The 12,896-nt window shown below is 40.3% G+C and overlaps 1 protein-coding gene across 8 annotated transcripts in view; it reads right to left on the bottom strand.

Moving 5' to 3' along the window:
• The window catches only part of LOC118616898 (amyloid beta precursor protein), a 241,811-nt gene that overhangs the window by 85,135 nt on the left and 143,780 nt on the right, over positions 1-12,896 (bottom strand). For 3 of the 8 annotated variants that reach the window (XM_036242451.1, XM_036242452.1, XM_036242455.1), the window contains exons 7-8: positions 6,374-6,541; positions 3,806-3,862 (exon numbers count right to left, since the gene is read on the bottom strand). The exons of 2 other annotated variants lie outside the window; for them this stretch is intronic. In XM_036242451.1, coding sequence (XP_036098344.1) covers positions 3,806-3,862; positions 6,374-6,541 — 225 coding nt within the window. The remainder of the gene's footprint in view (positions 1-3,805; positions 3,863-6,373; positions 6,542-12,896) is intronic. 3 more of the 8 variants (XM_036242453.1, XM_036242456.1, XM_036242457.1) reach the window with 2 other exon arrangements.

Below are 12,896 nucleotides of genomic sequence, written 5' to 3'. Positions count from 1 at the left end.
AACATGCCTTCAAGTGTCTAGAAAGCGCGCATGTTTGTTTACTATTTATTTTTATCCTCACCTGAGGACATTTCTGTACTTATCCCCAGATAGAGCAAGAGGGAGAGGGGGGGAAGAGAGAGAGAGAAAGAGAGAGAGAGAGAGAAAAACATCGATATGAGAGAGACACATCGAGTGGTTGCCTCCCACATGACCCCAACCGGGGCAGGGACAAACCGCAAACGAGATACGTGCCTTTAGCGGGAACCGAACTCAGGACTCTCTGGACCGCAGGCTGACATCCTAACCTCTGAGCCAAACTGGCCAGGGCTGGAAAGCATGCATGTTTACATCAGGTGTGGGTACACTACTAGTCTACATCAGAGAGTCTCAATGGGGGGGGGGGGTTGCTTCCGTCCTCCCACCCCCATGGGCACATTTGGCAAAGTCTAGAGATATCAGTAGTTATCACATCTGGGGTGGTGTTACTGGCATCTAGTGGGCAGAGCCAGGGATGATGCTCAGCGTCTTCTGTGCACCCACAGCACAGGATTATCCGACCCAAAATGTCCATAGTGTTGGGGTTGAGACCTTGGTTTAGGTGTTGTTTACACCACAACTCACTGCAAAAAAAGGAGCAAAAGGGGTCGGTCATCTGTAGTTCTCTTTGGAGAGACCCTTTGGTGTAGTCAGCTGACTAAAAATTGGCATGATGCCCTTTGTGAGATTAAATGCCATTAAGGAGTCAGTTTGTTTGCCATTTGAGATGCAATCTGATGGGGAGAATACGATAAAAAAAGATCATATTCTCATTTGAAACAAACTAATGCATAAATACGTATGTAGCAATGTTACTGTTCACGAACACCGAATGGGCAGCCTGGAGGTGAGACATTGGCACTGTCCTACACCCAAATGGGATGACACAAAAGCAATGTCAGGAACGACTTTGGTCTCATAGACTTCCATCCCAACTGGGAAAGGGATTTCCCCAAGCATCAGATCCGCAAGTTTACAGCCAAATGAAAGCTCGTAGCCTCGCCTCTCCATCCTTTCTGTCAGTAATTTAGATTCTGACCTGTGCTAACCCCCCAAATTCAGCGACCCTCAAAATTGCAATGTTCAAAATTGTTTTCTATGACAAAGGTTTAAAATCTAGAAATATCTAATTATAATAAGTCTTGACAGGAAAATCACTGTGTTGATAATGTAGACCATCACACATTTTCTCTAGTATGTGCAACCTTTCATCAGTTCAACTGAAGAGGCTTTTCTGTCTCATTTCACTGGAAGCAACTCAGACTGAGAAACCCTTACGGGGTTTGTGAGGAGAGATCCCCTCCAATCAGGTTGGTTGGGGGCCCAAGGTTGAGGAAGGAGCCAAGTGCAAGTCCAAGCTGCCAATCAAAGGGGCTTGTTCACCTTTTTAGTTCTGGCTCATTTTCTCCACTTCCAGTCTGCTGTCTGCATTTGACCTCCAAATGACCATGACTTTTTCAATTCAAATGCGCAGCTTTGCTATAAATAAGATAGTATAGCTTCACAGGCTATAAATAACTAGAAATTACATGCTTTCCCAGTCTGTTTGTACTAACACTGCAAAACCCGTCACTTGCTGTGACTGAATGGTCTCTGTAGGTAGATAAGAAAATATAATTACCAGAATCACACATTACCCTCCCAGAATGGAAGAGTGGCAGGAGCCCAAACACACTACAAATAGGTGGAGAAAATTACTGGGAAAGAGAAAGCTACCAAAAATTTTCCATGTCTGTTTGAAAGAGTTGAGGACACAAATACTTCAAGAAAATAAATGTATCACATGATAATGGTCATTTCCATTAACTAATGAAATGGGAAAATGTAATTATTTTATATGTTAAAGTAACATAAAACAGAACTTAAAGTAAAAATAATTATTGTTTTGTAAAAATGTGGGGAGAGATATTTAATTCGTTAAGGCATGCTCTTTACATGGCATTTAGCAAAAAAAAAAAAAAGTTTTTAATGTTTTTCATCCACTTTCTACCATATTCTGTATTCTTAAAATGTGCTTCTGAACCTCAAATATAATTAGAAAACAATGTGAGAACCAAATACTTGAACATTTGGACTATAGAGAACAGCCATAATATATATCATTTAGGTTTCAAACCTTGTCCTGCCATTTAAAAAAAAATTTTTTTTCTCTTTATTGATATTAGAGAGAGAGGAAGGGAGGGAGAGAGAGAAATAGAAACATTGATAAGAGAGATCATGGATTGGCTGCCTCTTGCTTGCCTCTTACTGGGGATCCAGCCCACATCCTGGGCATGTGCCTTGACCAGGAATCGAACCGGCGACCTCCTGGTGCATGGGTTAACGCTCAACCACTGAGCCACACTGGCTAGGCTGGTCCTGCCATTTTTGATGGTGTGGGAAAAATCACTAAATTCTTTTAAGTTTTGTTTTCTCATATGCACAAAGGTAATGAGGAAAATGCCCACAGTGTTCCTGAAAAAAATTAATGGTCCACAAAAATGCCTAGTAAAATCCACCACACCACATAAAACAACGTATTATCGATCTTACAGTGCAATATCTAGTTTTCCCTAATCCTTCTATGTCTACTCACTTCCAATACTTTCAATGTTCTTAGAAAAACTGCTTTTTCACAATCATAAGAAGTATGTTTACTGTGGCAGTAAAAACCTCATCCTTCAGAAGTTATATATAATTTAATTCTCCAACTCTAATTTATCTTTTAAAAAATATAACTGGTTTCATCAATTTTGAGACTAGATATTTCATAAGATAATATAGAAAAATGCTAATTTTCTGGTGATTACCAGAGGGGAAAGGGAGGTGCGTGGAGGCAGAGGAGGGTAAAAAGGGATAGATGGTGATGGAAGGAGATTTGGCTTGGGGTGCTGAACACACAATACAATATACAGACAATGTACACCTGAAACCTATATAATTTTATTAACCAATGTCAACCTAATAAGTAAAAGGCCAATTTTCATTATATCTAAGAGACAACTGATAGTATATGTCTTCTTCGAGCAATGACAAGCATCAGTAGCAAATACAATCCCTAACCTAACGCTGAATAAATCCATTTCTGGATATAATCCAAATTTAAAAGTGAGTAATTGTGAGTTCTGACATCACATTTAAAACCAAGCTAGAATGACACGCCAACTGAAGTCATCACCAAGCACAGACACTGTGTGGTAGGCTGATATAACACTGCTTTAGAAAAAGCTCTTTCTCTACATCTTCATGCTAATGTCCCATCAGTGTGTATCCAGGGACGGGCAGAACAGATGGTTCTGAATTCTGAAAGTGACCTTTCAGTTCCCAAAGGCCAGCCGCTGTCTTCCGACACACACACCTGAAGCCGGTGCACACGCACTAGCACCCGCAGTGTGTACAATGCACGCACACACTGCCTATTTTTTTCTGGGAAACAAATTGCTTAGAAACAGAGCCTCTCGTTATACCGTGGCACCTGTGAGCTTGGAGAAATAAAACAGTGATGCCAAATAAAACACAACAGTAGTGTTGTACATTCAGTATTTTAGAGAACCATGCTAACAAAAAAGGAAATTGATTGGAAAGAGAAGCGGCTTAGTCGGTGTCCTTAGCTGGATAGCTGAAGTTATCTGGCAAAATCAGACATAATTTCGAGCAAGGAAATGGAACTAGACATTTTATTCAAAGACAGGTAGGTGTTCAAGAAACACAGAACCATGCAAAGAAGGTGACTATGCTGAACTTAAAATCCAGCCATGCAGTGTACTCCTCCCCCACCTCCCCTCCCCTCAAGTGATTCACAACATACGTTTAACAGGATCTTGGGGAAGAGGCTCCGGGGTAGTCTTGAGTAAACTTTGGGACACTATGGAGAAAATAAAAGAACATAACTAAAAACAAAAATAGAAACATGGGAATGATGGCTGAAACTCACATGATTCCACTAATCGAAGGGAAAAAAAAACAAAAACAAAATCATGGAATTAAAAACAAACAAACAAAAAGTACCCTGAGTTTGGGCCCCAGCATGGAACCAGTCAACAGATAAACATAAGACACATTTGCCCAATAACATCTTAGAATGCTGGATACTTTGTCTCCAAGAGCACATCCAAGTACCCTGTTGGGGATTCCCTGCTCCCATTCCCCCCTTAGCACCCAGCATCACCGGTTCCCTTCCATCCATTCTCCACGGCATGTCTATCATTTCATCTGTTCACGGGCAGCCCCTGGCTCTTGGCTCTTGGTTCAGGCTATTTGCTGAGGCTTTACTCTTCACTTATCTGTCCACCTTCCTTTCTTTAAATAAAATTTTTTTTCTTTATTGATTTTAAAGAGAGAGGAAGGGAGAGGGAGCAAAAGATAGAAACATCAGTGAGAGAGATCATCGACTTGCCACCTCCTGCATGCACCCCGCTGGGCATCAAGCCCACAATCTGGGCATGTGCCCTGACCAGGAATCAAACCAGTGACCTCTTGGTGCATGGGTTGACACTCAACCACTGAGCCACACCTGCTGGGCATATCTGTCCACCTTTCTAACTGACCTACAGCCTCTCATGTTTGCTTTCTTGATAAATTATTCTGTAACCCACTTCCCCTGAAACTAAGTACAGCCTGGTTTATACAGTATCTCTTTGTTGGAAGCATGAAACTTTCGCAAATCTCAGCAAAATGTGTGCCATCCAGGGCACCTCCAGAGGCTCCATCTGAACTGTGGTGACCGCTGCTTGCTCCCTTAACCAAACTGATGAAATGGAGAGGGTATGTGTAGGGGCCGTGGGGTTTGTGGTTGCTTTTTGGTGGGGGCCAGGGGAGGTGGGTTCTAACTCTTAAGGCAAATCCATCACTGCTGATCATTTTTTAAAAATCTCTTTCTTATTCATTATAGGCATACATATTTATACTGCAAAATAAATAAATAATCTACCTTGGAAAAGAAGGAAAAAGTTGGGACTATGCCAGAAAATCTTCCCCAGCAGCGAAACCAGTTAGAATCATCTTCACAAAGGCCCTTTGTTCAAGAGGGTGCAGGCAACAGAACCCCCATTGTGTTCCATGTTACCTGACCTAATTAACTTCTTTGTTGGAAACTGAAGAAAGGTGTTTTTTGAGCTACAAGCTGCAATCATCCGTTCAGAGCCAGAAAAGGTGCCGGTGGGTCACCAGTTCCAACACCTGTTCTCACACAGGACGGAAGTGGAGTCATCTCTTCCCCGGGAGACCAATAGGAACTTTCCCATCAGATTCCACTTGGAGACTGGGTTTCACAATAGAAGGTTGTAACCGTGCAGGTCCTGTTTTTGTTTAGCATAATCCTATGATCACACCGGAAAACCATTTATATAATCCCCATAAATCCTAGACAGGAAACGGTGACCAAGCCTCCCAGAGAGGGGAGAAAAGGAAGGAATCTCTCAAACAAAGCAACGCACCATGATTGAAGTTGTTTAATTTATCTAGTTGAATCGCTATTTCTTGAGTCGTTGAAAGTTCCTACTCATGAACAAAAAGTAAATAAAATAAAATGGGGGCTTTAACAGCGAAGGCCGTTAAGGACACAAGTCCGTATGTCCGCTGTGTCACTGCCTGTGAACCACCTCTGTGGAAGAAGTTTCAGCTCACATTTAGGTCATTGTGACTTCACTGATTTATCCCTCAGAGGCATGAACAGCTTCAAGTTCAAGAGGAAAAAGAAGCTTTGAAAATTAAATTCCCCGACCTTTATGTCATTGAAGGTTTCTAATGTTCAGTCAAGAGTTTTTTTCTATTTCTATTGCAAATGTCCATGTGTGAGCTCAGGGGCCACAGGGGGACATTGTCCCCTCTAGCATTTGACATACACAAGCTCACTGCAGGCCCAGTCCCTTGTCACCACAATAAAAGTCCCATGCTACGAAAGAACTCAGAAGTACTCGTCATAGCAAATATGCCTTTCCAATGCCACCGAAGTAGCATCACTCAGGTTTCCGTGGTAGACTTGATTTGCACATGTAGTACACAGGCACAGACCCAAACACACATGTACATGGACAAACATATATGTGCACATTTGCAGAACAGCTGAGAAGACACAACAGCAACCCCAGCTTGGTTTAAAGAGAAGCACTCCAAAGTCCCTAGAGATGGCAAGACGTATGCATCACAGCTCGTCAAAGAACACATCCATGGCCATGCTTTATTAGAGAGACAGAGATGTGTGCTCATGATCGAACATACTGGAGGAGATGCCCGGCAATTAGAGAGGTTGACAGAAATGGGGTTAGTGGTAGCAACAGACCCAGCCCCAGGAACCAGGAAAACCAATCTGTTACAAGGAGCAGAGTCAGTGGCGAGAAAGACGGAAGGTGGCCAGGCCCGAGGGAGGTCCACTTACTGACGCTGCCACACACGGCCATGCAGTACTCCTCTGTGTCAAAGTTGTTTCGGTTGCCGCCACATCCGCCGTAAAAGAATGGGGCGCACTTCCCTTCGGTCACATCAAAGTACCAGCGGGAGATCATTGCTCGGCATGGCCCCGTCTCGGCTTGTTCAGAGCACACCTCTAATCAGAGGAGATGTGGGGAACCACATTTAGCATGAAAAGGTACCAGCGCACTGCTCACGCACACGTTACTTTTCTAACGCATTCATCCTCCCCGGGGAACCTGCACCGGTTTACTCGGCATTGTCTGCCAAGCATTTACCAGGGATTTAATGACCCGACAGGACTTGGGTATGACCTCTGAAACAAAGCGGGGCATTCACATCTGGTTCAATGGGCAGCTCTCGGTAGTAATAAGAGGACTCCAGCTGGAGGCGAACAAATCTCTGAGCTGCTTTTAGATGAATATTAAATGCCTCAAGATACCTGCACATCGAAACATTTTTTTTTTCAGTATAAAAACAAAACGTTCCTTTTAAAATAACTTCCAAGTACAGGTAAAAGAAGCAAAACTTGAACCTCTTGCGGATATCTGATTTTCTTTAATGAACAACTGCCTTGACTTGAAGTATAAAATAATTACACATATTTAGAAGGTGATCCAGTTTTCAGCCAGTCCAATGACTGACGATGTTTGAAAGCTACATTATCGCTAATTAAAACACAATTTTTATTTGTATATATCTCTGTCCCTTGAACAATGAGGTTCCAAACAATAAAACAGTCACGCAACTTGAATTTGTTAATACATACCATGCATTGTTTTACATTAAAACACATCTTACTTGTCACCATGTTTTGACACCTTCCCAAGACCAGTTTCAAAATCCCCGATTGACTCAGAGTGTAGTAAATGGCCCGACTCCATTTTACTGTGATTAGAATAAGAAATCTACCTCCCGTGTATATTTCATTTTTGTTAGAAGTAAAATAATTCTGCAGCTCAGTTTGCGCTGGGCTGTAGGTAGGCTTACAGAGAGCCCGCTGATACCTTAGCAATCAGACATCCTGCTTACTCTTACTTCACTTACATGCCAGGGGAAACCACTTTCTAAAAGATAAAAGGCATATGAAACCCAGAACGTCCAAATTAGGAATGTTCAAGACTGACCATAATCAATTACTCAAAGACAAGGTTGATCCACAAGGTTGTTAAAGAGAACTTCCACTTTACTTCCCCATACACACCACTCACGGCTCTTTCCAACCACGGCAAAGAGCTGATGGCAAAACCAGAAGCTGCTGCTGTCATGATGATGTCAACAGAGCGGGGGTGGGGGGCATCAGCACTGAGCTCCAGAGGGTGAGTGTCAAACTCTCCGCAGGAGAAATGTCTGGGGTAACAGATATGGAAGATGATTCTGGCTCTCTTTAGATGGTTTTCAGATGGAACCATCTGGTTCCAGGAGCATCAAGTTGAATGTCACCCATTATTACAATCATCTCATTCAGCACTGTTGCTTTGAAAGTCTATGCTCGCCAAGCAACAGGATTTAGTTGGCCTTCTGCATAGAATTCTCCTGTATGATAAAAATCTGCCAACCTGTTGATGTAATTATCCCATCCACTAGGCAATTTGATTTATTCCCCCAAATTAACTAACATTCTGACTTATAAAGGGTAAGTTAGTTTTGGGGGTGGGGGTGGTTGCTGAGCCCCTCTGAGTTACTGACAAAGCAGCTTCTGGGCTGCAGAGCTGAAAGCCAGCCCCAGATGTGGGGTACCTGCCAACCACAGCCACCAGCTGTCTCCACTCCTGAACTTTATCTTTAGTTGTAATGAATACCTGCAGGTTGGCTTTTCCCTCCTTCTCTGTATCTCCCTCGCCAATTTGTCTACATGCATGCATGTAAACATTTCTTTTTCTAAGACATGATCACACCTCTCATTCATCTCTTCCTCAAGCTGTTCTGACCCCAAGACTACAAGGCAATGGTGTGTTCTGAGTCTATACTTGGTTGGAGTTGACAGTAGACTTACCAGTGGCCACAACTAAGGAAGGTATAGAATGCATGACCCTGTCACAGGAGCAGAGGCAACAGAAGTCACCGTGCCTCAACAAGTCACGCTGATCCTCACTCACATTTTATACCTCTTAGAGCACCAAATACACGCCTTCTGACACTTGTCTGCCACAGGCCCCATGGTCTGCATTACAGCTCTGCAGGGGCAGGAAACATGTCTTTATATCTCTCTGTACTAAATTAAAGTGGTAGAATTTCAGGTGGGTGCAAGTAATGAAATGACAAGATGATAATCAAAGAAGATAATCCATGATAGAGTTACCCTTGTGTAAGTTAATAACAATTTCTTACTTCTGATAAGCCTCCCAGTCCAATACTCAAATGACATTACAATATATTGTTTTCGTGAAACATAATGGCACACTCATTTTTTATATTATGTTCATTTTATTTTTCTTCTGTCTCTTTCTAAGTGGCTATAAAACCCTTTGTTATAGCTAATTTGTAGAGACCTAATCAATAAGAAAAAGCATCCAGAACTCAAAATCCATTTATGTGCCAATTAAGTAAAGACAAAGAACTACAGGATGGGTCCCCGATTCTTGCTGAAATCTCCAGTGAGCGTCTTAATCCATCAATCGAAAAAAGCAAAGAAAGAATGACATAATCTCCATTTGGGGAATGTTTGTTGGCTCTCATGACATTATTGTGGCTGCTAAACTCCTGACCTGGAATGGTCCCGGATAGCTTCATGACTTTGGGGTGGACATGTGGACTATGTCTCTGTACATTTTTGATCTTTGTAAGTAGGTCCTTGCTAAGATCTGGGCTGGTTTCAACACTAAATTCCATTCTGTAAAGACCAATATTATACAAACACAAGACAGAAGCAGAACAGGAGCTCCCTGCATTATATAAAATGATTATGTACTTCACTGTCTGAAAAATAATGCTTAATCACAAAAAACTGAACTCTGAATGGATTTCAAATTGGAGCAATTCTTTTGTGGACAACCAAAATTAGAATGCTAATTTTACATTTTAAAAAAAAATTCAGGATGAAGACAGCTGTGAAATCAGCAAGCTATGATGGGGAGAAAAATCCCCACTTTCTGATATATGATGATTATAAAGCCATTTTAAAAAGCCAAGTTAACAGATTGGCAAATAATTAGCTTTAAATAAGCACTAACTGAAGAATAATTTTAGAATAATGGAAAGCTTTTTATTATTTCATTTTTACTACTAAATTTCAATTATTCTCAGACTATAGGAATGTATGCAAACTAAGAGCCTGTATTACATGGAATGTATAAAGCTTAAATTTATAAATAGCGACCACTTGAATAATTAACTAATCAAACTAGAGTTATTTACAAAAAGCTAGGAATTATATATTCTGATATTGTAAAAAAGAAAACAAAAAAACAAAACCCAAATTATGAAGCATATAAAATTTATGAAATAGTTTCTCCAAATGCTGCATTATATGCAAAATTAAAGCCATACATATAGTACGAATATATTTATGTTCCTTGAGTTAAAAATTACAAATTTTGTTATTTTAAAGTAGAAAAGACAAATGAAAAAAGACAAATACAGTTTGATACTGTAATAAGGCAGCTGTTTAAAGTTAACAATAAAATAAAATAAAACCATGACAGAAGTACTAAAAGCTACTAAATATGCTTATTTTAATATTTCAAAAAAGTATTGATATATCTACTTAATCATTCAATTCATTAAAAACAAAAATAAATGACCTCAATACCATTTATATCAACTTTAGTTTTTAGCCTGATTTAAGTTATTGCTATAATTCTAATAATGCTATAAAGCGAAACTTCACAAGCCTAAGTTTTTAGAACCGATCTTATAGTCTGTTGAAGTACACAAATTTGTGTTTGATTCTTATGTATGAAAAATTTAAAAAGTCAACATGCTAGTAAACAAGTTATTTTTTAAGAATATGTTTTTTTTCACAATGGCAGATAGGTGTACTTTTAAAGGAAAAATGTATAATGTATTTGCAAATATGAGCAGGTGGACATCCAAAAAAAAAAACCACAGTCAATAAAAAATTCCTCTGATCAGGACAATAAGTTGTCACATATTTATTACCACTAATCACATTTTACTAAAAAGAGGCATGTAAAATTAGGCAAGCAGGCTTCCAGTAAAGTCTTATGGCAAATCTCATGTAAGCCTGAAATATGGGCTGACATACATAAACAAATGATGGGAACAGCTGTGTTCGTAATGAAATCACTGACTCGGTGCAAAACGATGGGTGTTCATTTGTCACGGAAGTCTCCAGAAAATATGTGCCCTGGACTTGCCTTTTACTGAATTGTGTTGATTCTCTCAGGCTCTCAAATGCATCTGTCATTCCAAATATACCTGACCTGGTTCTCACATCCCTCCACGGCAAAGGGTTATTTATAAAGCGCCACCTGAGGAGATGTGCTGCGGAGTATTTAGACTCCTAATCAGCGCGCTTGTGTTGATGGTGTCAGAAAGCACCCGCCGAAAAGCACCCCTCTGCCTTCCTGATGCCTTTGCTTCCCATTTGTGTGGGAATAAACTTGTTTTTTCTAAGCTGTGTGGCTAGTCTGAGGCCCAATATAGTACTGCAGAACCTTGAAACTCTGAATAAGGCAGGATGTTGTGTCCTTTGTTGGAAGAGAAAGTGATTTTTCTTAATAATTCTGAGGCGAGATGTGTTTGGAAACTGGTTGTCTCAACAAACAAACAAAACAAACACACACACACAACACTCTGACTTATACTGTTTGCCAATTTCCGTAGTGTCAACATTCCAATGTCAAGCTACCAATGGTTGTGGTTCACAGAATCCTTCAGGGCTTTCATAATCAGCTATGACGGGCTGGCAGGGTTCGGCTCCAGCACATCCATGCGAGGAAATGGGGCACAAGTGAATAGTCACAATTATGTAGGCAAGGAAATTCTCAGTCTTCTAATTTGCTTGGTCTTGACTGTTGGATTTTTACAAAATTGCTTGGTGGGTAGACATATCAGGGTTCTTTCACACTTGGTGACATTTGATAATATATTAAGAACAAAACCCTAGATAAGGAAGGTTTTCCCTTTTAGATTCTTACTCCCTGCCTCCTAAATCTACACAGTATGGAGGACATGAAATGCCACTAGAGACTACTCCTGGAGGGCAGCTCAAGGACCAGGGTCACCTGCGACTCAAGACCCCCTCCAGACCTACTGGCTCAGGATCTGTGTTTAGCAAGTGCCTCAGGTGACTTGTGTGAACATTAATGTTTGAGAAGCACTGATCAACCACATCCTTTATGTGCAGTTGAAATGTCAAAAGTAGATACAGTATATACGAGATTCAATCACTTTCTAAAAAGACCAGAAGGAAAGGATTAGTAAAAAGTTGCATAGGTTTTGGCTTATTTAAAGAAGTACACAAATATTTGGGAAGCATGGGAATATAATATATTTTGGTAGAGTTGTAAGATTCAAATAAATATATATATATCATAAATGTAATTTTGCCCTGAAGTTCTGTCTTAAGCAACATTAAAGCAATTTTAATACTTTTGCCTTAAATCCAATATCAACAGTAATTTTCTTACTCATGTGTAAGTCCACGAACACTCTGACTTCTCAGGAATCTGACTTTAAGTAATATTATTCTTGTAACATGCCAGAACACTAGAAATATCAAAATATTTTATTTTTACTGGAAAAAATAATGAAGAAAGCCAACAACTAAGAAAAGATATCACTGGGCTTCTTGGAATGCCAGGAAGAATTACATGGCATTTCTGTTATTGCAAGAAAAAGGGTGCTTCTAGATATGAGTCAAGGTTGGAAAGATGGTCCTGCTCTTCCATGTCCTTTTCTGGGGGACACTGAGTGTGTCTACCTTGCCATGTTAACTGTCTCCTGCTATGGTACCCAGCAGAGAAGATGGGCAGCCTCCAGCCAAAAATAGCAGTGTCCGTGGACACCATGTGGATGCACCATTTGTTATTTTGTAACAGTGTACTGGGAGAGTGAATTTCTTTTAGAAGAATAGAAAACAAAACCAGACAGGCAGTTTTCTCCACCTCTCACTGCCTACTTGTCAAATATGCATGTGCAATATTTAAGAAATAAACAATGTAAGCTGATTTGTCTCTAAATGCAAGCTATGAAACTACATCACACACATCTTATCAAATGCTTTTACCTTACTAATTGAAGATTTATCATCTTTGTTTTAGCGTATGTTTTTGTTTGTTTATTTTGAAATAAAAAGAATGTTCACTGGCTACCTACAATGTGCAAGACACTGTTGAATGTTACAGTTGAGATTTAAGGTGGGATACAGTATTGCAGGGATGTCTTCTCTGCTCATATATTTAAAGCCAGACATCACTGTCAATCTCAATATCATAGCCCAGTTGTTTGCAAACAGAGAGATCTGCCCCTACGCCCTCCCAAGGGATGCCTAGCAAAGACTAGAGACATTTTTGGTTGTCACATCT

The sequence above is a fragment of the Molossus molossus genome, unplaced genomic scaffold (assembly GCF_014108415.1).
Source record: "Molossus molossus isolate mMolMol1 unplaced genomic scaffold, mMolMol1.p scaffold_m16_p_5, whole genome shotgun sequence".
Lineage (NCBI taxonomy): Eukaryota > Metazoa > Chordata > Mammalia > Chiroptera > Molossidae > Molossus > Molossus molossus.
The sequence above is the reverse complement of the archived record's forward strand: the minus strand, read 5'-3'. Positions and strand labels throughout refer to the sequence as shown.